Genomic DNA, 26,648 nt, shown 5'->3' on the forward strand with positions numbered 1-26,648 from the left:
AACAACAATTTCATGCAATACCAATGTCACCAGCTCTGTACTTCCACTGTTAAACTATTCCTAGAAAGGCAGTCACATACATACATGAATGTGACTTAGTTATTTTGACTCTGGTGCTCTCAGAATGCTGCATAATCTTATCATTAGATGAGATAAACTTGTACAGAAGCAGCATCAAACACAGTATCAAACATGCAAGCTGTTTTTCTAAGAAAATAAAGAAAACCCACAACAGTGCTTGTCTTTGAAGAGCTGCTTGGTGTCTTCATGGTAGGGGGGATGAAAATTATAGTGAAATATGCTTAGTTCAATAAGAAAGAATTTGAACTAATAATCATATTAGTTCAGTACATTTTAGGCAATATATTGAGAAATCAGGTTAGGTGTTAAAGAACAATAACCTTTAACTGTGACTTAAAGAAAACGTGGGAATGGTTTTGGACAAGAGTGGAGAAATATTTCTGTAGTATACACAGCACATGCAGAGACTTTTCTCAGGAGACACTTAAGAAAAATCAAAGATATTTCACATGGAAACAGGGTGAGTTTTCTACTGTTACAAATAATAAATTTAAGAAGCAGTACATAGCCAAACAAACTTAAAGCACCCCTCACTGTTTACTGTACGCAGTGTACCCTGTGGTTAGAAAGATTGCTTATTCATTCAATGCTTATGTAAGCAACAGCAAAATTTATCTGTCATGACTCTTACCATTCTCTAATTCCTATGCTAATACGGAATAAGTCATTAAAATATGAGAGAAATTGACAAGTCAGTTTTGTAGGAGCCAGACCATTTTGTTCTTTGTAGAAATAGCATATAGAAAAATAATTAAACCACAGTGGGGAAGAGCAGTAGAGATCCCTCTCAATAGAGGTTTCCCCAGAACACTAGTGTCCTATATGAAAAATCTGGGTGATGTGGAGTTAGCAAGTATAGCAAAGAGTTTTTAAATATCTATATTCCTTCTTGAACCATACAACAGAAATAAAGTTACATGTGAGGTTTCACTGGCTTGATAATGTGAAATTGCTTTCCTCTGTGTTAGAATGATAAAGATAAACAAGACAATAAACCCAACACAGATTTGTCCACTTAATGAATTGGATTCACAAGGATATCTATAAATACATATGGTTATTTTTTATTATGGGAAGACTCAAAAATTAAACCCACATTTCTTGTCACTTGGCATGTTGTTAGGGTTCTTTCATTAAGCAAAATATGAGGGGTGCCATTTATGAGGAATTGGTAAGCATGATATGTATTTAGGCGAAGATGGAAGTTCCAAGAATTCCCAATCCTCCCAGCTCAAAAAAATAAAGAAATCACAACTAATGATAGTCAGAAACACAATCAGCAAAAACACATTTCTACAAATGTCATTGGTACCTGAAATACTACTTTTGGAAAGGTCCATTTATGGGTAAGTGTGTCTTCTTTCAGGCTTGTTAAAATGCAAGTGTCGGAGGGGCTGGGCTAGCCTGCAACTGCTGTCAGTTACTGACTAGTCCCTGAGCACAGTGTCACATGGTTCCTATTAAACGCATTCAGTGGGAGACTAGAGGAGGTTGACACCAAGGAAAAGGCCCAAGAAAATAGAAGTGTTACTGAAGTTTAATTTCAGTTATTAAGCCCCTAAACTACGTCTACTGGGTAATAAGACAAAATAAGTATGGGAAATTAAAAAAAAAAAAACAAAAAAAAAAAACGCTGGTAGGGAACAGAAATAAGCAGCCAGGCAGTGGGAGTAGAACTGTGGATATTAATTTTCCAGGAAGGAACACTTTCCTTGATGGACTCCAGCACCTTCCTTCCCTGTAGTTTTCCATTCCAGTGTCTCACAAATACGAGAGCAGGGAACGTTACCTTGTTACAATGAAGGAGCCTGAGTTCCAGGTCACTTTGTGCAGTGTAATTTAGTACTTCTCAGGGAAGATTCTTTTGAATCTTTATTTAGAAAATAGTCTCTTTGCCTAGATGCAGTGATTATTTCCATGGGATTCCAAGGCTACTCAGTGTCAGAGTTTGACTAGTTCCCAAGGTGTCCATCATCCCCAACCTTCTGATATTACACTCAGGAGTTTACCAAACTACACTCGTTGGTAATAATGTTTCTCTTAGTTAATATTATAGTCACCTCCCAATTTTCTCTAATAATTTTAAAAAGGGTTTTTAATATTCTATAAACATTGAATATATATATATATATATATATAAATATATATATATATATATATATTTATATATAGATAGATATAGATATATATGATTCCTAGAATAAATATTATTCCTGCTTAATTTATCTTCCTTTTGAATTTCTGATAAAATATATTTTGGGGATCAGGGGATTGTCCTTTCAATGGGTATTATTCTAAATATATTAATACCATGATCAGTGGAAGTGTTTACTCCATTGAGGATCTAAATGTGTGTTGTCTAATCTGTATTGTCTAAATGTGGTTTTCTTAATATGTGTTCAATACTTGTATGAATGGTGAGAATGATATTTGAAAGTACAACAATTATTATCAACACATATGTTCAATAATTTTTAATATTCTCCCATCCAAATAACAAATGCACACTGATTTACATTAACTGGATAAGGAACTAAGCTATCATTTAAAGCTGCTATTGCTGACACCTATCCACTACTAATAAATTTTAAATATGAAACAAGAAAATAAAGTGCAAGTACAAAAGTCAGAATTTTTATTCCTACCTGATCCCAGGAAAGATTCTCTCAGAGACACTAGTGGTCCAAGATATGAGTTGCAGAAGATTTATATCCACTTGCAATTTGGAGTTTTTATTCCTAAAATATTTTAACACACCCTAAAGACATAATTACAATGTAACTACAAAAGATAGCTCTAGGGGGAAATCAGTAATTGGTTTAGGCTTATTTCCTCTAGAGTCCTGGGAATTCAGCAATGTGATTTCATCAGTTTATAATCACTTTGAGCTGATTGCTTTAAGTGATCAGGAATTTATTCTATAGTCTCACAGGATTTTTGCATTATTGATTACCATTTATTCTAATTAATGAAGATAGCAGTTAATAAAGATATTTAATATTGGCATAATTCATGAACTCTGATGTTTTTGTGTTTCCTTCCTGTCTGAATCCTGTATTGCCCAACACTTTCCACAAAGGGGCTTGAACAGCATGAGTAAATTATAAATCCAATCAGTAAAATAATCTGAACAAGTCAACATAATGAGTTATAGAAGAAGAGTTAGTTCACGATATTAGAGTCAGGTGCTGGGAAGTGATATTTTGTGGATAATCTGATAAGCATATACTTAGTAGTATTTAGTTTTCAAATCATGTAAACAAATATTCTGCCTGACTTTTACTTCCTTTTACAAACTCTTAAACTTATCTAAGAGTTACAAATATAAGCTGGATATGGCACATTTGCTCAAATAATATTTAGTACAATTATAAAGGCAAAAAATAGACACATAAATACTTAATCAGAGGCATATTTTCCAAATGACATATTGGAATCACAGAGATCTCACTATAGTCTTCATCTATGTCCTTTTTTCCATCATTCTCTCCTTCATTCACTGATTTGTGCCAAACTCTTTTCAAACTCAGATCCTTACCGTAAGTCCTCATGCACTGATGTGAATTCTATTTCTCTAAAACTTTCTCCAGTTTTGCCTTCTATATTCAGATGTGGGCTTAGATAATAATCCTTAAGGGAAGACTATTTCTATATGCATTAAATTTACATAAAAACAGCATAATAGTCCTCTTTTGAGTTGTGTTCCATGATTTTGTAATGACACATGTTGCAATCTTAATTTTCAATGTGGTTTAATTTATTGATAATACCTTTCTTTCCAAACCATTGCCCAAAAGAAAAGGGAACTGATATCATGTGACCACAGTCTACATAGCACTCAGAACAGTGTTGTTTAGTCAGCTTTTTCATTGCTGTGACCAAAAGACCTAATTAGAACAATTTTAGAGGAAGAATAGTCCATTTTGGCTCAGGGCTTCAGAGGTTTCTGTCCTTCGATACTTGGCTCCATTGCTCTGGGCCCAAAGGTGAGGCAGAATATCCTGGTGGAAAAGGAAAGCAGCTCAGGAAGGCTGCCAGGAAACAGAGAAAATGGGAGACTCACAGGGAAGAAATATGTGCCCCAGAGGCTTGCCCCTAATACCCACCTCCTCCAGCCAGACCCTCCCTACCTACAGTTACCACCTAGTTAATCCTTATCAGCAGATTAGTGCACTGATTATGCGGAATCTCTCAAAACCCAATCATATCACCTCTTATCTTCCTTGCATTTTCTCACACAAGAGCTTTTGGGTCATATCTAAACCAGAACAAGTGCCTAGACTGTGTTGAGTGATCACAAATATTTATTCAGTGAAATTATCATCAATTAATGGAGCTTGATTTTACCCACAGATATTTTGTTTTTATTCACACGATGTTTAAAAGTTTTACATTAATTATAATATTAGGAAATTCTTATAAAAATAACAATAATCTGACTTCTCTTGGTTTTCTTTTCTGACAGGGAAGCAAGTGACCAGAAATGAAGAGCAGATTCCTCCCATTAAAAGGCCAATGCTCCACGGTTTGACAAAAACCTCTAAGTGTGCTGTTATTGTCCTACAGTAATGAGCTCAACTTCATGACTTTGTGTTTTGGATCACAGAGATGTATGTAGTGCAGAATGGATTAGATTTTCTATCTCCAGAGTAAAAGAAGGATAGAGAAAATGATCACTTCTGCCTAAAAAAGGTCAGCAAAAGATCACATACATGATGACGACAGAGCTAAGAAGACATAATTAGGGGAGGGAGAAAGAAGAAGGAAAAGGAGGAGGAGGACAAGGAGGAGAGGTAAGAAGAGGGGAAAGGAAAGGGGGAGGAGACAACATGACATCCTGCAAGGGCAAGAGCAGAAGCCACAGTTGTGCATTGTCCTAATCACATTGGTTCCTGTGTTCCTGTTGGCTTATTGGAAGACTCTACTTTTTGCCCCAGAAAGCATATTGGTGTTAATTTTGAAACTTATGTTAATCTGACACACAATAAAAAAACTCACAAATATTGGAAAGAAGTATTAATTTGTAGATGGCATGGAACAACTATTTGGGGAAAATTATATATCACAAGAACCCTAGAATCAACAGAGAAATTACCAAGATCTCAAAGAAAAAGGCTCATATTAAAAATCCATTATCAGCATCTGTCTCCCCCTCTCATCGCCCTTACTGTACATTGAACTTCTTAGAGACATCGCTGGAGCAAGTTAGAATCAGATGGACAATGGGTGGCTTTGTGTTCCACTATGAAAAATAACTAACCATGAGCAAACATGAACCCCAGGAACTGAGAAGCAAAATGACCTCATATACGTTCTTTTGTGAAAACTTTAAGGAGAAAAGAAGAGGAAATATCAGATGCTTCCTTCCTTGTGAGCCTTTTTCCTCTTCTCTTCTGAGAAAAACCCTAACATCAAAGGGGAGTGTGTGTATTCTGGCCTTTCTTTTGATGAGGTTGCAAAGAAACTGGGAGAGATGTGGAATAACATTGCTGCAGATGACAAGCAGTTTGAAAAAGATGGCTACTGAGAAGGAAAACACACCACTGCATGTTTAGCTAAAGGAAATCCCCATGCAACAAAAAAGGGTGTTATCAAAGAAGAAAAAGCAAAGAAAAGAAGGTAGAGGAGGAATATCATGGTGATGAATAAGCTGGTTGTAGCACAGAATTTTTTTCTTGTTTGTAAAGCAGTTAAATCTCCCTTACACAACTAATTTAAAAAAATGAAATGTAAGGCTGAACAATATGTGTATTAAAATCATTCAGTATCTTTTTTTAATATATAGTTAACACTATACTGAGTTTCCTTTAGCCTTATCCTGAGGATATTTTCAACAGTCACTAACCATGCCTAGCATGCTGTTGGGTTTCCTAGTACACAGCATGAATTAAATATACAGGAAGACAGTAGTTTTACATCATTTTTTTCCTCATGGAGCTTTTATGAAATAATTACTATCCTGTTAAATGAACATCACTATGTAATTATAGAAAAATACAGTTTCAGATATTTTCTTGGCATTCCAAATGTTTCTGTATTTTATTATCAGAAAAAAAGAAACTTCATGATCATAAAGCCTGGCAAAAAATATAGATATAGATATAGGTAGAGAATGAAGCAAGAATCCCACCAGAATCCCACATTCTGGCTATTGAATCTGGCTATAGAATCCCACATTTTAGTTCTAAAGAGCCAATTGTACTCCTGGGATGAAATGAGATACTATGATGCTTATAAGAAATTAGCATTTTACCTTATCTTGTTTTAGAATTTTTCATTGTTTGTAAAAAGAAAAACAGAGAGACAAACTTTCCTAATATATTTTGTGATAAGCTTAATACATATTTATGTACATACAATATTTTATTTTTCTTATGATAGAATAACAGGTTATACCAAGAAAAGAATTTAGGAAATATTTAGCATTTTAGATCAATAAGAGGGCACCAGTTATTTGGAGAGTAGAAGAAATTTTCATTTGCCTTTAAATCATTCATTTAAATATATCTCCTGAAGTCAAATGTAGTTGATATGGTTGAGCTTTTGGAAGAGCAGAGAGCAATTTCATTTTCTCCTCCAGATACTACTATCATTCCCAAGGTACACTTTAACTGGCCATGAATTGGGTCTATATTCAAGAAGGAAAGAGTAAACATTACTTAACCAAACATAATTAGGGATAGGAGGAATATTCAAATCAAGGTAGATAATCCATCTGGGATAATCAATTGCTATTTTATTTCCTTCCTTAATGTTAGTCTTTCCTCCCAGCACTTTGTCCCAGATGCAAGTGATACAGAAAGCATCCTCTGAAGGTCTATAGGCCAGAGACAGGAGTTGGGTCCCTAAAGCTCAGGCCTAGATTCATAGCTCAGGTCAAACTAAACTACCATCATTCGCTCCTTTTCATTCCTACTGCCATCAGACATAACATAATCGTGAGAAATAGATCATGACCTATTGCTTCTGGTTTTACTTTGTGAGTCAAAGAAAAAAGAATAGAAGGTTGTTTCATAAGATTGCCCAATCCAAAAGTCATAGAGCTTGTTTGTCCTGCTTACCACTGTAATTAGTAACAGTCCATCAATGTTCTGGGCAATAATTGATGAGAAATTTCACCTGGAGCAATATTTTCCAAGATTTAATGTGCCTACAAATCACCTGGGGTCTGGTTGAAATACATATTTGGATACAGTATGTCTAAAACTCATTTTCAAAACACAAAAATGCATTATTAAATTAATTTTATTTTATTTGGATACTGGGAACTGAACTTAGGGTTGCTTTGCCTCTGAGCTACATCCTCACTAAGGTCAAGCTAATACTCATTATTTTCCTTCCAGTGCTCTCCCCAACTGCCTGCACTGACGGAGATGAGCTGGATTCAAAGGAGCTGGCTGCAACATTAAACTAAGAAAATGGTGAGGAAATCATGTAACATACGGACATGAGTTTCTCAGGTCAAGAGTGGGACTTCTCTGTGACCTCAGCCCATGGATGGCTCCTGACACAATGCAAACATTTAAAAGTTACTCTGAGCAATTTTCAAGTGGAAAGCATATTGTTACTAGGTTACCATGTCATGCCATAGATCTCTTGGCTTTATTCTTCCTAAAAGAAAATTTTGTATCCTTGGAACAACATTTCCTAGGCCTCATCCCTCATCAATCCTTGTTGATCACTCTGTTTATATGAGTTACATATTTCAGACTCCAAGTACAAGTGAAAACTTGCAGCATTATTATTATTTTTTTCTGTGCCTGGTTCATTTCACCACATTGACACAAATGACAATACTTTCCTCTTTCTTCAGACTGAAAATAAAGCACATTTTCTTTTTCCATTGATTCACTGATGAACACGTCTTGGTTACATGTCTTGATTATTGTGAATAAATCTGCAAATAACATGGAAGCATACATATTTCCTGTACATACTGATTTTATTCCTTAAATCTATACCTGGATTTAGAAAATCCAGAATACTTGGTAGTTCTATCTTTGACTTTTTGAGAAAAATCCATATTGTTTTTCATAATGGATGTACTAACTTACCTTTCTGACCATATTGTTGGAAGAACATTAGGGCCAAAATTTTAGAGTCATGGTTTATGGCCAAATGGAGGTAGAGACATTGTCCTAATAATATTTCTTCTAAGGATATTCTTCAAGGCCTGCTTTACATCTTTGTTCCTCAGACTGTAGATCAAAGGATTAAGCACTGGGTTGACAAAGCTGTAGAAGACAGCGATTATTTTGGATTCCTCAACAGTCTTGTCTGTTGGTGGTCTTACATACATGCAGAACAGGGTCCCATAAAACAAGGTGACAGCCATCATGTGGGAGCCACAGGTGGAGAATGCCTTGCGCCTTCCCTCTGCTGATTTGATCCTGAGGATGGTAGCCATGATGAAGGCATAGGACACCAGGATGATGGTGAGGGAGGCGGAGAGGTTGAAACCAGCTGAGATGAGCATGGCATGCTCTTTGAAATATGTGTCAGAGCAGGAGAGCTTGATGAGTGGTGGGTCAGCACAGTAGAAATGATTGATGACATTGGACCTACAGAAGGTCATGCGGAAGGTCAGGATGCTCTGGAAGAGTCCATCTGAGAACCCGTACACATAAGGACATGTGGCCAAGCAGATGCACACTCTCCTGGACATCTTCACACTGTAACGAAGAGGATCACATATGGCCACATAGCGGTCATAGGCCATTGCAGCGAGCATGTACATTTCTGTGAGGAGAAGGGCAATGAAAATGTAGCACTGTGTAAAGCATCCCACAAAGGAGATGGTCTTCTTCTCTGATAAGAAATTCTTCAGCATCTGTGGGGTTGCATTGCAGGTGTAACACAAGTCCACAAAGGCCAAGTTACTGAGGAAGAAGTACATGGGCGTGTGAAGGCGAGAGTCCAGTTGGATCAACACTACCATGCCCAGGTTCCCAGAGAGGGTGATGAGGTAGAGGGCCAGAAACAGCACAAAGAGGACAGACTGGAGGTCTGGGCGATCTGTGAGCCCTAGCAAAACGAATTCTGTTATCACACTGCCATTTATGTTGGTCATTTCTGGATAGTCACGGTCTGCCTTGAAACTACAGAAAACAAGCAGGCATAAAGTTCCAATGAGAGTTGAAATCGCTTTTCTCCAAAGAATATATCACACAATGGGTTCTACCATCAAATTGTGGTTTTTTTTTTAACTACTAAATTATTATCTCATTTCTTTTGTTAACTTTAACATTTCTGTCTCTATATCTACACACATACCATTCAATGATTGATTGATAGATAGATAGACAAATACATACATACATACATACATACATACACAATCACATACATTTGCAGGTAAGTTACATTTCTTCTTTCTCCTGGTGGAACTATTTTGATTTATTATTATTATTATTAATATTATTATTATTATTATTATTATTATTATTATTATTTTGTCCTTTAATTCCAAACTATCCTATAAGACCCAGATTAAAGCCTACTGTTTTATGAAATATTTCTCACCTTTTCCCTCTTAATGAGTGATTCAATCCCTTTCTGTTCCTGGTTTCCAGCACACCCTATAAATATGCATTTATTCTTTAGCCTATGAAACCACAATAATTGTCTACTTCCTAATCCTCATACATTAGTTCTTCCATAGCTGATAGAAAATCCAGTTTATTATTGTATCATGACTACCCAGCATAAGTTATATACTAGATTATTTATTAGAAGAAAAATTTAAAATAATATACGACTGAGAGCATAGATCACCTGCTGCATTTGACTCCTCTCTGTATCCTAAAAGAGGCTTGAAACAGGTCAGAAATTTAGTAGAATTTAGTGCTTATTGCAATTTTGTGTGAAAAGAAATTGCTTTCAAAACTTGTTAATCAAATAAGTTTAATGTGTTTCAGAATGTCTTCTGTGGAATATTTGGACCTTCATATCTATTAATTATCAATAGGAATATAATGTAGGATTTGCTAGTTCCATAAACCTTTGCCAAATGAAATTTTAAAGCAACTTCAAAATTAATTCTCAGTATTTTGGGGATGATTATAAAAAAGAGTTCTGTTATTCTTTTTTTAAGAAATTCAGTTAGTATAGTTTGCACTTAAGCTACTGAACACATCCTTTTTTTTCCATATTCTACCATTGATCTATGTTCCCAGCTATGCCCCTGCCCTCCATTTTGCTTTTAATTTCTCTTCACAGCACCTCTTTAATGTTGAATCCTATCTTTCTTTCACTCAAGATGCTTTTTATAAATTGCCTTTTTTCTCAAGTCTAACACTTTTAAAATTTGCCCAATTCTTGCAAAACTGCTATAACTTTTATAAAGTTAGAACAAAGTTCCCTGTGAATCTGGAAAGAATTGAGATGTTTGATGACAAGGAACTGCTGGAACAAGGACAATCATGTCATCCCAATGAGGTGCAGCATGGAGCACAGAGCTGTGTCACATCTTCCCCTTACACCATTGTTTTCTCTTATGTGGAGCATTTACATCCTGAGATAGACTGTACCATGACAGCAAGGGATATCATTACTTAGAAGCAATGACAAAGTTTGGGAATAAGAATCAGTTGAGAGCCTTGCATTTCATATTGCACCTACATTTTTATAGTTTTGAATTTATAAACAAGCTTCCCCATTTCTCTCTTTGTAATGGAAAATAGAAGTCTATCCTGGCTCCCTCTTAAGTTAAGTGTAGACATCAGACCAGATATTCATAAAACAAGGCTTCCTGCCACAGTGCATATTTTGGGTTTCGACAATGCAGATGCAGCACTGAACATTTTCAAAATTCCTGATGGATATTGATTGAGGATATCTAAGTGTATAAATAGTATTTTAAATAATAGAGCTATGAGAAAAAGAAAGGTGTTTTGGAGAAAAGTATTTAAATTTTAAATAGGAAAAGAAAGGAAGAGATCCCTGGGAGGGTAACAGTTTTGAGGAAAAAAAGCTGGAGGAGAAGAAAAAAAAAAGACATGTTAAAGGCTATTTTGAGAAGGAAGGGTGTCCTTGGAAGGATAAAGAACAAACGCAGCAATATCATTTGAAATCTTCTTGAGAACTGCTAACGATTTGTGTGTGCAGAGTTAATGCAAAGGGGAGCAAAAAATCTACCTGGGAGGTTTCCTCATATAGAAATATTTTATTTTATTGAAAGTCTAATTCTTTTCTATATATGACTTTCCCATCAAGAAAATCAACAGGATTCAGTGGAGCACAGGGATCAGGATAAATAGAAGCTTCCTTTCAAGAGGGTCTAGCAGAAAGAGTTCTGGAATTTTTATATTCATTCATATGACAGAAGCTGGGAGTGTAGGAGAGGTTCTCCTCCTGCTCCTCACACCTAAGAAACTCTGAAGGAAAACTTGATGGAGAATACAAGAATAGACAAAATTGGAAGAGAAATGATCAGGATGTATGAATTTCAGACTTACAAAAGAGAAAGCAATTAATTATACATGATCAATTCATTTTCAGGAGGATGACATTGTTTTGCGTCACTTAATGACAATGGAAGGGATCTGAAACAGTTTTGACTAAAAAGCTCTGTGACGTGTGCAGGTTCCAGAAATAAAAATCCACATGGGGAGGAAAGGGGGAAGTACTGGGGACTAAATTAGAATAAATAAATTTATTAATTTTTAAATTATGACAAAAGGAATTTTAATGTTCTGAGTAAGTAAAAAGAACCAATAGAAAAGAAATACATAGAAAAAGAGAAAAAAACAGTATGTTGTGTTAATGTTCACAAATGCAGCCTTGATTATAATTAGATTCAAATAGCAAGCTCATCAGCTGGATGGCCCTGAAAAGCCAATACAAATGACCAGTTTGCACCTAAAGTAATAATAACTCAATGAGCTTTTTTAGGGAGCTCAGTTATCTACTTACAGCAGCAATAGTTTTGGATGGTTCTGGAATTTACACACAACCTTGGCACCAATGAATTCCCTGAATGAACTTGGATAACACTTAGCTCAGTTGCAGCTTTTGCAAAAGAAATAAATAATTTTAAAAGTTGAACCTGTTCTGCCATCCTGAAATTGGTTGATACTTCGGAATTTAGAAAGTCAAAATTTGTGAAACTAATTCCAATAAATGATTTAGGTTTTCACTCCACCAGTTATGAATTCTAACTTCACATGGGTACCAAGTTTCACTCACCTACCTGACCTTTACTTTTCTGCTGTAAATGTGAAACGGGTCATCAGAAGGACAAAATAGTGAATTCATTTCAAGTACTTGGAAGCTAACATTTTGCATGAAATGAGCTTGTAATGACTTTTGTCCAAAATAGAATTAACACCTTCTATAACTTATCACCCCTCTTTACTTCTCTGCCTAAAGCCCTTGAGAAAAGTTGTGTCTATTTTCTTGAGCTAAATGTCAAAGTTTATATGACATACTGATTCACAAAGCCAATGAAAACCTAACCCTCAAGGATGTCAACTGTCAACACCTATAAACCATGGGCTTCAGTAAGAACCTTTAATACAATTTTCTTTTGACTGAAAATCAAGAAATTCAAAGCACAGGAACTTACTTCTGGTTTAGTATGGCAGTACTTTCTCAACCACTGATTAAGGCAGATTCTTAAGACCTGTTTAGAAAAATCTGGTTGTATTTATTTCAGGATGTGAGAGATGGTAATTATGTCTACAGGCAAATCTCAGAAGAAATGAGAAGCCTCAGTGATGAGTGCTAATTTTAATTCACGCCACTTGGGTTTAACAAAAGCACTGGGGATACAATTTCAAATTTGCTAGTGTTTTTCCTATGATCTCCATGGGAGGCACACAAATACATTTTATCATGTTTTATCATTTGATCTGCTTTTTTCTCTCTCTCTTTGTTTCATAAAATCACTTAACCCAAGATCTACCCTCCTAAACCTTTGGATGCACAACACGGTATTTTTCACTTGGGGCACAATATTTCATAGCATCTTTCCAGAACATTCTTATCTTGCTCTATGGAAATTGCTTATTAGCCTGAAACTTCCCATGTCTTCCTTTTTGAAAAAAAAATGTCAGGAACAACATTTTAAATTAAACACTGATTAATAATCTACCATGTGCCATATGTTCTTAATCGATTCATTCGTTCATGAACACTTGGATTATTTCCATATCTTAGCTATTGTGAATAATGAAGCTATCAGTGTAGAACTGCAGATATATTACACTTGAGGATCCCTGTTTCAAATTTTTGGATACATATCTGGAAGTAGGAGAGCTAGAAAATATGGAAGCTCTATTTTTAATTTTCTGAGAAACCTCCATGTTGTTTTCCATAGCTGATATAACATTCTGTATTCCCACCAAACATTTACAAATACTATGATTTCTTCACATCCTAGCTAACACTTAGTGTCTGTTATTTTTCTTTTGTTCAGATCATAGCCCTTCGAACTCATGTGAGGCAATATCTCATAATTTTGATTGACATTTCCTTGATGCCTGGAAATGTCGAATATAGTTTCCTAAATTTGTAAGACACTTGAATGTTTTGTTCTGAAAAAGAATTCTCTGTTCAAATCCTTTGCCCATTTTTTCAGGAGGGTTCTTTGTTGCTGAGTATTTGTTCCCCTGTTTGTTTATTTCCTATTGAGTACAGGAGTTCCCAATATATTTTACATAGTAACCCCTTTATCAGATACATGGTTCAAAAATATTTTCTCTAGATTTTTTTTATTATTATTTTGTTTTCAGTACTGAGAATTGAACTCAGAGTACTCTACCACTGAGCTACAATCCAAGCCCTACTGTTTAATTTTATTTTGACACAGGTCTCACTAAGATGCTCAGGCTGACCTTCAATTTGAGATCCTCCTGCCTCAGCCTCCCAAATAGCTGGATTACAGGCATCCACCACCATACCCAGCTATTTTCTCTGATTCTATAGATTGCTTTTTCAATTGGTTAAGGTAGTTCCTTTTAATTTACTTATTTATTTACTTGGAGAAAGGGTTTTATTGAGTCCCACTGGTCTCAGAACTCCAGAAATGTTTATTTTGATGTCATGCCACTTGTTAATTTTTTGCTTTTGTTGTTTGTACTTTGATGTGATATCAAGAAATCATTGCAATGCCCAAGGTGATAAAGATTTTCCCTTAGCTTTTCTTTAAGGGGTTTTACAGTATCAGACCTTATATGAATCTTCAATTCATTTTGAGTTGATTTTTGTACTAGGTATACAATAAAGGCCCAATTTCACTCATTCTTTGGATGTGGCTATCCAATTTTCCCACCAGCATTTTTTGAATAGACTACCCTTCTTGCATTGTGCATTTTGGGCATCTTTGTCAAAAGGCAGTTTAGCAAATGTTTATGGGTGTTTTTCAAGGCTGTCTATTCTTTTCCATTGGTCTGTATGTCTGTTATTATACCAGTGTCATTTATATACATATTTTATACCAGTGATACTTTTGTGATACTTTCAAATAATAGAAAAGTGAGATGCTACCAGCTTTGTTCTTTCTTGAGATGACATTGGCTCTTTGGGGAGCCATTCATTCCTCATGAATTTTAGGAGAGATTTTAATATTTCATAAAGCAAGCAATGAGATTTTAATAAGGATTCTATAGAACCTCTAGACCACTTTTTATTTTATTTTCTCCATCAAAATGTACATTTTTCTATTTGCCAATCATTGATGCAAATTGTTCAAAAGAGGAAGATTGACTTAGTCTACAGAAGATGCAATGCTGTGTTGATAAATGAAACGGAGCCACCACCGAGGCCACTTGCTAGACTCCACAAGCTTTAGTCATACTTTTGCTCAAGATACCTTCCATAATCATGAAGGAAACAGAAGGTGAGAGCTTTAAGACTTGGTCAGCATAAAACTGAGCCTGAGCAGCTCTGCTTACCTTAAAGGGTATGCTAACATGTGACAGAAATCACAAGAAAGCTGACAAAGCTTTGACTATTATGTTTTGTGAAATGTTATGCAACTGTCCTGTGCCTGGCTTCTTCCAGGTTTTGTTTGATCTTCCAGTCCACAGATTGTCCCATTGCATGTGCAAGAAATCTTTTAAAGATTGTTTAACTTGATCAGAATTTTTTTTTTAACAGTTCTGGTTTCAGAAGTAGGTTAAAAAAAAAGACCCCTCATTAGTCCTGAGTGCGGTGAGCACCAGTTCCAGCCCCCAAGTCCACTCACATTCTTTGCTTTCTCACCATGTGGGGACTCCATGGGTCTCTCTGACCCAAGTTCAGTATTTTTGACATTTTGAATATTCTCACTGTGTTACCTGTACTTGAATTTGTTTACCGAAGCTTATTAGTGAGCCATTTTTTCCTGTTCAGCAAGGGGAGTAAGAATTGGTGTTTCCCCGGGGTCCTGTAACAGAAGCCCTTGGCCTTAACTTCAATAGCTAACCTGGAATCTCAAGGATCAAGGTCAATGATAAGTTCCAGCGGGTGCAAAAGATCCCCATCTTGAACTCTCTGGAAAAAAAAAATGTGATAACTTTAAGTATTTCAAACACTCTCTATTATTTCCTTAGTCATTTTAATAATCTCTCCCATGAGTTGTATCCTCTCAAGAGTCTTCAGTGTTTTCCACCAACCACTTCAGAGATGATTCCCTGTGGATCAAACAAGAAGTAGAATACAACATAATCATGGAAATATTCTAATTTGTGACCTAGGAGGTCTACAGATGAGAAACAGCATGGAGTGACAGAGTCATGCTACATAGATGAAACAGTTCCCCACATTCTCAGATCAACCAAGAGAATGATTAAGAGGGAAGACTTGTTAAAGAAAACTTTGAGAAAGGTCAAAATATTTCCTCCATTGTCGTTTGTAAACTATGCTGCAACTGCTTTGAGGAGGCTTTCTGGACACAGTCAGTTCCATCTCCTGTCTTAATTTGTGAACACAATAAACACTTGAAGTTTTCTAACTTGTTCTGATTTCAATTTTGACAATATTTATATTATAGCATGGTTATTCATAATAGTGTTATTAAGTACCTGGCTCAGAAATACTCTGGTACTAATGCTATTTTAGATAGGATCCTTAGAGGTAATATTGTGTAAGTTAAAATGTCTTGACATAATAAACAGAACATATTTTGTGTAACTAGTCTATGCTAACACATCTAACTAAACTGAATTCATTTAAACTAATCTTGGATTAGATCCCAGAAGTTGAAAAGCAATTCCTTGTACGGTGGACTTTTATTCATGAGGAGAGACAATCTTGGGTCACTAATAAAAATGAAGAACTTGCTCTTTGAAGTTATTTAATTTACCTAACATGATTGAATAGTTATGCATTCAAAAACTCATCAGTAAACCTTAACTGAACACCAAAACTTATATATTTTTCTATAGGAATTTCCAAGATAAATCCCTAATAAATCTCTTTTTTTAAGACCACCTATAGTCTGATAGAAGAAGACTCTTTATTTCCCCCTTCATTTAATTTATCACAAATCTTGAAGGCAAATTTATCATGCTTTCTTGAAGTTTCTGAAAATGTCAAAATGATTTCCTCCTTTTCCTAGAAAAAAGTCTTTACATCCACATACACATACAAAGGCCATATGCTGGGCCTAAGTTTTACTTACTAATGCGATTGAGAATAGAAGTGATAGTTAAAGCAAGGTAGTTTTTCTGTAGGACTTATTTCAAATACAGTTTCTGTATTTTAGCTTTTAATTATATGATTTACTCAGTAATCAATCTACTTCTAAATTCTGAAAAGCAGATGAAACAGAGAGCAATCCCCTGGGCTAGAGGTCAAAGGAGGAGATGAGTTTGTGTAACCGAACTAGATGCAAAAACTCAAGTTTGGGAAAAAACATAAACAGTCTTTCCCACATTTTACCTCTTGCCCTCTTCACCACATAAGCTGATTCAAAAGAAACAGTAAACCACTATCATGGCACACAATTTCTGGTTTCACTTAGTGACTCAGGAGAGTAATTCACAAAGTTTTGTTACTTAAAGATTCTTTAATAAAAATACAAATGAGAAAATGCATGGAGGACTCCAAACTGAGAACATGTCATTTTACCTACTGTTGTAAACAATGAGAGGACACCAGTGTCCTAAAGCCTATGAATTCTAAGTTCTCACTTAGAGCACAGGTTCTCACAAGTTTATAAGCCTACAAATCACTTGAGGATTGAATTAACACATGGATTTCAAGGTAACAGATCTAAGATCAAGAATGTATTTCTGTGCTTCTTATAACCTCCAAAATAATGCCAATGCCTCCAGTCCATGTATACATGTTAAGGGTGTAGGCTTACAAAAAATGAAGGCAACTCTTTATTTTCTAAATAGCAATTTAGCTGCAACGCCTAAAATATCCACAAGAGAATACTGAAATTCATTATCAAAATGCAAATGTATTTGAGCAAAAAGTTTGGAGTTATGGTTTATGGCCAAGTGGAGGTATTGACAATGTCCTGATGGTACTTCTTCTGAGAACATTTTTCAAGGCCTGCTTTACATCTTTGTTCCTCAGACTGTAGATCAAGGGATTAAGCAAAGGGGTTACAAAAGTGTAGAAGACAGCGATTATTTTGGATTCCTCAACAGTCTTGTCTGTTGATGGTCTTACATACATGCAGAACAGGGTCCCATAAAACAAGGTGACAGCCATCATGTGGGAGCCACAGGTGGAGAATGCCTTGTGCCTGCCCTCTGCTGATTTGATCCTGAGGATGGCAGCCATGATGAAGGCATAGGACACCAAGATGATGGTAAGGGAGCTGGAGAGGTTGAAGATAGCTGAGATGAGCATGGCATGCTCTTTGACATACGTGTCAGAGCAGGAGAGCTTGATGAGTGGTGGGTCAGCACAGTAGAAATGATTGATGACATTGGACCTACAGAAGGTCATGCGGAAGGTCAGGATGCTCTGGAAGAGTCCATCTGAGAACCCGTACACATAAGGACATGTGGCCAAGCAGATGCACACTCTCCTGGACATCTTCACGCTGTAACAAAGAGGATCACATATGGCCACATAGCGGTCATAGGCCATTGCAGCGAGCATGTACATTTCTGTGAGGAGAAGGGCAATGAAAATGTAGCACTGTGTAAAGCATCCCACAAAGGAGATGGTCTTCTTCTCTGATAAGAAATTCTTCAGCATCTGTGGGGTTGCATTGCAGGTGTAACACAAGTCCACAAAGGCCAGGTTACTGAGGAAGAAGTACATGGGCATGTGAAGGCGAGAGTCCAGTTGGATCAACACTACCATGCCCAGGTTCCCAGAGAGGGTGATGAGGTAGAGGGCCAGAAACAGCACAAAGAGGGCAGGCTGGAGGTCTGGGCGATCCGTGAGCCCTAGCAAAACGAATTCTGTTATCACACTGCCATTTATGTTGGTCATTTCTGGATAGTCACGGTCTGCCTTGAAACTACAGAAAACAAGCAGGCATAAAGTTCCAATGAGAGTTGAAATCGCTTTTCTCCAAAGAATATATCACACAATGGGTTCTACCATCAAATTGTGGGGTTTTTTTAACGACTAAATTATTATCTCATTTCTTTTTTTAACTTTAACATTTCTGTCTTCATATCTATACATATACCATTAATGATAGATTGAGAGATAGATAGATAGATAGACAAATACATACGTACATTCATACATAATTACATACATTTGCAGGTAAGTTAATTTCTTCTTTCTCCGGTGGCACTATTTTGATATTATTATTATTATTATTATTATTATTATTATTATTATTATTTTGCATTTTAATTCCAAATTATCCTCTAAGATCCGGATTAAAGCCTACTGTTTTATGAAATATTTCTCACCTTTTCCCTCTTAATGAGTGATTCAATCCCTTTCTGTTCCTGGTTTCCAGCACACCCTATAAATATGCATTTATTCTTTAGCCTATGAAATCATAATAATTGTCTACTTTATAATCCTCATGCATTAGTTCTTCTGTAACTGATAGAAAATCCGTTTATTATTGTATCATGCTACCCAGCATAATTTATATAGTGGATTATTTATTAGAAGAAAAATTTAAAATAGTATACCACTTAGAGCATAGATCACCTGCTGCATTTGACTCCTCTCTGTATCCTAAAAGAGGCTTGAAACAGGTCAGAAATTTAGTAGAATTTAGTGCTTATTGCAATTTTGTGTGAAAAGAAATTGCTTTCAAAACTTGTTAATCAAATAAGTTTAATGTGTTTCAGAAGGTCTTCTGTGGAATATTTGGATCTTCATATCTATTAATTATCAATAGGAATATAATGAAGGATTTGTTAGTTCCATAAACCTTTGCCAAATAAAATTTTAAAGCATCATAAAAATTAATTCCCACACAGTATTATGAGGATGATTATAGAAAATAGTTCAGTCACTCTTTTTTTTAAAGAAATTCAGGTAGTATAGTTTTCATTTAACATACTAAATACATTTTTTTTCCCACATGCAACCATTGATCTGTGTTCCTAGCTACACCGCTGCCCTCCATTTTGCTTTTAATTTCTCTTCACAGCACATCTACTGCTGAATCCTATCTTTCTTTCACTTAAGATGTTTTTTTTTATACTTGGCCTTTTTTCTCAAGTTTAACACTTTTATAATTTGCCCAATTCTTGCAAAACTATTCACTACTTCTATAACTTTTATAAAGTTAGAACAAAATTCCCTGTGAATCTGGAAAGAATTGAGATGTTTGATGACAAGGAACTGCTGGAAGGAGGACAAGCATGTCATCCCAATGAGGTGCAGCATGGAGCACAGAGCTGTGTCACATCTTCCCCCTACACCATTGTTTTCTCTTATGTGCATCATTTACACCCTGAGATAGACTGTACCATGACAGGGAGGAATATCATTACTTAGAAGCAATGACAAAGTTTGGGAATAAGAATCAGTTGACAGCCTTGCATTTCATGTTGCACCTTCAATTTTATAGTTTTGAATTCATAAACAAGCTTCTTCATTTCTCTCTTTGTAATGGAAAATAGAAGTCTATCCGGGCTTGTGTGTGCAGAGTTAATGCAAAGGAGAGCAGAAAACTCTACCTGAGAGGTCCCCTCATATAGAAATGTTTTATTTTATTGCAAGTCTAATTATTTTCTATATAAGACTTTCCTATCAAGAAAATCAACAGGATTCAGTGGAGCACAGGGATCAGGATTAATAGAAGCTTCCTTTCAGGAGGGTCTAGCAGAAAGAGTTCTGGAATTTTTATATTCATTCATATGACAGAAGCTGGGAGTGTAGGAGAGGTTCTCCTCCTGCTCCTCACACCTAAGAAACTCTGAAGGAAAACTTGATGGAGAATACAAGAATAGACAAAATTGGAAGAGAAATGATCAGGATGTATGAATTTCAGACTTACAAAAGAGAAAGCAATTAATTATACATGATCAATTCATTTTCAGGAGGATGACATTGTTTTGCGTCACTTAATGACAATGGAAGGGATCTGAAACAGTTTTGACTAAAAAGCTCTGTGACGTGTGCAGGTTCCAGAAATAAAAATCCACATGGGGAGGAAAGGGGGAAGTACTGGGGACTAAATTAGAATAAATAAATTTATTAATTTTTAAATTATGACAAAAGGAATTTTAATGTTCTGAGTAAGTAAAAAGAACCAATAGAAAAGAAATACATAGAAAAAGAGAAAAAAACAGTATGTTGTGTTAATGTTCACAAATGCAGCCTTGATTATAATTAGATTCAAATAGCAAGCTCATCAGCTGGATGGCCCTGAAAAGCCAATACAAATGACCAGTTTGCACCTAAAGTAATAATAACTCAATGAGCTTTTTTAGGGAGCTCAGTTATCTACTTACAGCAGCAATAGTTTTGGATGGTTCTGGAATTTACACACAACCTTGGCACCAATGAATTCCCTGAATGAACTTGGATAACACTTAGCTCAGTTGCAGCTTTTGCAAAAGAAATAAATAATTTTAAAAGTTGAACCTGTTCTGCCATCCTGAAATTGGTTGATACTTCGGAATTTAGAAAGTCAAAATTTGTGAAACTAATTCCAATAAATGATTTAGGTTTTCACTCCACCAGTTATGAATTCTAACTTCACATGGGTACCAAGTTTCACTCACCTACCTGACCTTTACTTTTCTGCTGTAAATGTGAAACGGGTCATCAGAAGGACAAAATAGTGAATTCATTTCAAGTACTTGGAAGCTAACATTTTGCATGAAATGAGCTTGTAATGACTTTTGTCCAAAATAGAATTAACACCTTCTATAACTTATCACCCCTCTTTACTTCTCTGCCTAAAGCCCTTGAGAAAAGTTGTGTCTATTTTCTTGAGCTAAATGTCAAAGTTTATATGACATACTGATTCACAAAGCCAATGAAAACCTAACTCTCAAGGATGTCAACTGTCAACACCTATAAACCATGGGCTTCAGTAAGAACCTTTAATACAAATTTCTTTTGACTGAAAATCAAGAAATTCAAAGCACAGGAACTTACTTCTGGTTTAGTATGGCAGTACTTTCTCAACCACTGATTAAGGCAGATTCTTAAGACCTCTTTAGAAAAATCTGGTTGTATTTATTTCAGGATGTGAGAGATGGTAATTATGTCTACAGGCAAATCTCAGAAGAAATGAGAAGCCTCAGTGATGAGTGCTAATTTTAATTCACGCCACTTGGGTTTAACAAAAGCACTGGGGATACAATTTCAAATTTGCTAGTGTTTTTCCTATGATCTCCATGGGAGGCACACAAATACATTTTATCCTGTTTTATCATTTGATCTACTTTTATTCCTCTATTTTTATTTCATAAAAACACTTAACCCAAGATCTACCCTCATAAACCTTTGGATGCATAATGAGGTATTTTTTCACTCCAGGCACAATATTTCACAGCAGCTTTCTAGAACTTTCTCATCTTGCTCTACTAAAATTGCTTATTAGCCTGGAACTTCCCATGTCTTCCTTTTTGAAAGAAAAGTCAGGATCAACCTTTTTTTGATTAAACACTGATTAATAATCCACCATGTACCATATGTCATTCATTGATTGATTCATTGATGAACATTTGGATTATTTCCATATCTTAGCTATTGTTAATAATGCTTCTATCAGTGTAGAAGTGCAGATATATTACACTTGAGCATCCCTATGTCAATTTTTTTGGATATATACCTGGAAGTGGAAGAGGTAGAAAATATGGAAGCTCTATTTTTAATTTTCTGAGAAACCTCCATGTTGTTTTCCATAGCTGATATTACATTCTGTATTCCCACCAAACATTTACAAACACTATAATTTCTCCACATCCTAGCTAACACTTAGTGTCTGTTATTTTTCTTTTGTTCAGATCATAGTCCTTCTAACTCATGTGAGGCAATATCTCATAATTTTGATTGACATTTCCTTGATGCCTGGAAATGTCAAATATAGTTTCCTAAATATGTAAGACATTTGAATATTTTGTTCTGAAAAAATATTTCTGTTTAAATCCTTTGCCCATTTTTCAGTGGGGTTTTTTGTTGCTGAGTATTTGTTCCCCTGTTTGTTTATTTGCTATTGAGTACAGGAGTTCCCAATATACTTTGCATAGTAACCCCTTTATCAGATACATGGTTCAAAATATTTTCTCTAGATGTTTTTATTATTATTTTGGTTTTGGTACTGAGAATTGAATTCGGAGTGCTCTACCACTGAGTACATCTCAAGCCCTACTTTTTAATTTTATTTTGACACAAGGTCTCACTAAGATGCTCAGGCTGGCCTTCAATTTGTCATCCTCCTGCCTCAGCCTCTCAAGTAGCTGGATTATAGGCATCCAACACCATATCCAGCTATTTTCTCTGATTCTATAGATTGCTTTTTCAAATAGTTGAGGAAGTTTCTTTTAATTTACTGATTGCTTTTTCAATTGGTTGAGGTAGTTTCTTTTAATATACTTATTTATTTACTTAGAGGAAGGGTTTTATTGCATCTCACTGGTCTCAGAACTCCAGAAATGTTTATTTTGAGGTCATGCCACTTGTTATTTTTTTGCTTTTGTTGTTCATACTTTGATGTGAGATCAAGAAATCATTGCAATGCCCAAGGTCATAAAGATTATCCCTTAGCTTTTCTTTAGGGGTTTTACAGTATCAGACCTCACATTTAAATCTTCAATTCATTTTAACTTGATTTTTGTACTTGGTATACAATAAAGGCACAATTTCATTCATTCATTGGATGTGGCTATCCAATTTTCCCACCAGCATTTGTTGAAGAGACTACCCTTCTTGCATTGTGCATTTTGGGTATCTTTGTCAAAAATCAGTTTAGCAAATGTTCATGGGTGTTTTTCAAGGCTGTCTATTCTTTCTCATTGGTCTGTATGTCTGTTATTATACCAGTGTCATATATATATATATATATATATATATATATATATATATATATATATATATATATCTCCAGTATTTTAATTGATACAGTTTTGTAATACTTTCAAATAATAAAAAAGCAAGATGCTACAAGCTTGTTCTTTCTTAAGATGACATTGGCTTTTGGGAGGCCATTCATTCCTTGTGAATTTTAGGAAAGGTTTTAATATTTCATGTGGGAAGCAATGAGATTTTAATAAGGATTCCATTGAACCTCAAGATCACTATGAGTTATTTTCTTTTCTCTATCAAAATGTACATTTTTCTATTTGCCAATCATTGATGCAAATAGTTCAGAAGAGGAAGATTGGCTTAGTCTATAGAAGACACAATGCTGTGTTGATAAATGAAATGGGGCCACCGCATAGGCCACTTGATTGACTCCACAGATCTAAACTTAAGTCATACTATTACTCAACATGCCTTCCATCATCATGAAGGAAACACAAGGTGAGAGCTTTAAGACTAGGTCAGTATATAACTGAGCCTCAGCAGCTCTGCTTACCTTAAAAGGTATGCTAACATGTGACAAAAATCTCAAGAAAGATGACAATGCTTTGTGTTTTATGTTTTATGAAATGTTGTGCAACTGTCCTGTGCCTGGCTTCTTCACAAGTTTTGTTTGATCTTTCAGTCCACAGATTGTCCCATTGTGTGTGCAAGAAATCTTTAAAGATTGTCTAAATAAAGGTGTATTAAGAATTGTAATGCAAGAGAGAGAGAGAGAGAGAGAGAGAGAGAGAGAGAGAGCTCTCATGTATAATAGCATAATATGGTGTGAACATACTTTATATACAGAGTTATGAAAAACTGTGCTGTGAGTGGATAATTATGAATGTAATGCATACCACTATTATCATGTATGTAAGATATAAATAATTTTTTAAAAAAACATTGTTTAAGTTGATCAGAATTATTTTTTACAGTTCTGGTTTCAGAAATGGGTTAAAAAAAAAGTCCCCTTATGAGTCCTGAGTGGGGTGAGCCACAAGTTCCACCCCCCCAAGTCCACTCACATTCTTTGCGTTCTCACCATGTGGGGACTCCATGGGTCAGTCTCTCTCAGGACCAAATTCAGTATTGTTGATATTTTGAGTATTCTCACTGTGTTACATGTACTTGAATTTGTTTGCTGAAGCTTATTAGTGAGCCACTTTTTCCTGTTCAGCAAGAGGAGTAAGAATTGGTGTTTCCCCGGGGTCCTGTAACAGAAGCCCTTGGCCTTAACTTCAATAGCTAACCTGGAATCTCAAGGATCAAGGTCAATGATAAGTTCCAGCGGGTGCAAAAGATCCCCATCTTGAACTCTCTGGAAAAAAAAAATGTGATAACTTTAAGTATTTCAAACACTCTCTATTATTTCCTTAGTCATTTTAATAATCTCTCCCATGAGCTGTATCCTCTCAAGAGTCTTCAATGTTTGCCACCAACCACTTGAGAGATGATTCTTTGTGGATCAAACAAGAAGTAGAATACAACATAATCATTGAAATATGCTTGTTTGTGACCTAGGAGGTCTACAGAAGAGAAACAGCATGGAGTGACAGAGTCATGCTACATAGATGAAACAGTTCCCCACATTCTCAGATCAACCAAGAGAATGATTAAGAGGGAAGACTTGTTAAAGAAAACTTTGAAAAAGGTCAAAATATTTCCTCCATTGTCGTTTGTAAACTATGCTGCAACTGCTTTGAGGAGGCTTTCTGGACACAGTCAGTTCCATCTCCTGTCTTAATTTGTGAGCACAATAAACACTTGAAGTTTTCTAACTTGTTCTGATCACAATTTTAAGAATATCTATATTATAGCATGGTTATTCATAATAGTGTTATTAGGTACCTAGCTCAGAAATACTCTGGTATTAAATGCTATTTTAGATAGGATCCATAAAGGTAATATTGTGTAAGTTAAAATGTCTTGACATAATAAACAGAACATATTTTGTCTAACTAGTCTATGCTAACACATCTAACTAAACTGAATTCATTTAAACTAATCTTGGATTAGATTCCAGAGGCTAAAAAGCAATTTCTTGTACTATGGACTGTTATTCATGAGGAGAAACAATCTTGGATCACTAATAAAAATTAAGAACTTTCTCTTTGAAGTTATTTGATATACCTAACATGATTGAATAGTTATGCATTCAAAAACTCATCAGTAGACATTAACTGAACACCAAAACTTTTATATTTTTCTATAGGAATTTCCAAGTCAAATCCCTAATAAATCTCTTTTTTTTAAGACAACCTATAGTCTGATAGAAGAAGACTCTTTATTTCCCCCTTCATTTAATTTATCACAAATCTTGAAGACAAATTTATCATGCTTTCTTGGAGTTTCTGAAAATGTCAAAATGATTTCCTCCTTTTCCTAGAAAAAATCTTTACATTCACATACACATACGAAGGCCATGTGCCGGGCCCAAGTTTCACTTACTAATGCGATTGAGAATAGAAGTGATAGTTAAAGCAAGATAGTTTTTCTGTAGGACTTATTTCAAATACAGTTTCTGTATTTCAGCCTTTAATTATATGATTTACTCTCCAATCAATCTACTTCTAAATTCTGTAAAGTAGATGAAACAGAGAGCAATCCCCTGGGCTGGAGGTCAAAGGAGGAGATGAGTTTGTGTAACCGAACTAGATGCAAAAACTCAAGTTTGGGAAAAAACATAAACAGTCTTTCCCACATTTTACCTCTTGCCCTCTTCACCACATAAGCAGATTCAAAAGAAACAGTAAACCACTATCATGGCACACAATTTCTGGTTTCACTTAGTGAGGAGAGGAATACACAAAGTTTTGTTACTTAAAGATTCTTTAATAAAAATACAAATGAGAAAATGCATGGAGGACTCCAAACTGAGAACATGTTATTTTACCTACTGTTGTAAACAATGAGAGGACATCAGGGTCCTGAAGCCTATGAATTCTAAGTTCTCACTTAGAGCACAGGTTCTCACAAGTTTATAAGCCTACAAATCACTTGAGGATGGATTAACACATGGATATCAAGGTAACAGATCTAAGATCAAGAATGTATTTCTGCACTTCTTACAATCTCCAAAATAATGCCAATGCCTCCAGTCCATGTATACATGTTAAGGGGGTAGGCTTACAAAAAATAAAGGCAACTCCTTATTTTCTAAATAGCAATTTAGCTGCTACTCC

At 35.4% G+C, this 26,648-nt stretch overlaps 2 protein-coding genes across 2 annotated transcripts; both read right to left on the minus strand.

Annotated features, from left to right (window-relative positions):
• Positions 1-8,182: 8,182 nt before the first annotated feature.
• On the minus strand, positions 8,183-9,151 carry LOC143390484 (olfactory receptor 5M11). Its single transcript, XM_076842866.2, has one exon. It carries the CDS (start codon positions 9,149-9,151, stop codon positions 8,183-8,185), a length of 969 nt encoding a protein of 322 aa, XP_076698981.2.
• Positions 9,152-17,493: 8,342 nt separating this feature from the next.
• LOC143390485 (olfactory receptor 5M11-like) lies at positions 17,494-18,462 on the minus strand. The gene has a single exon (XM_076842867.2). The coding sequence runs from the start codon at positions 18,460-18,462 to the stop codon at positions 17,494-17,496; it is 969 nt and encodes a 322-aa protein (XP_076698982.2).
• Positions 18,463-26,648: the final 8,186 nt, after the last annotated feature.

The sequence above is a fragment of the Callospermophilus lateralis genome, chromosome 2 (assembly GCF_048772815.1).
Source record: "Callospermophilus lateralis isolate mCalLat2 chromosome 2, mCalLat2.hap1, whole genome shotgun sequence".
In the NCBI taxonomy this organism is placed as follows: Eukaryota; Metazoa; Chordata; class Mammalia; order Rodentia; family Sciuridae; genus Callospermophilus; species Callospermophilus lateralis.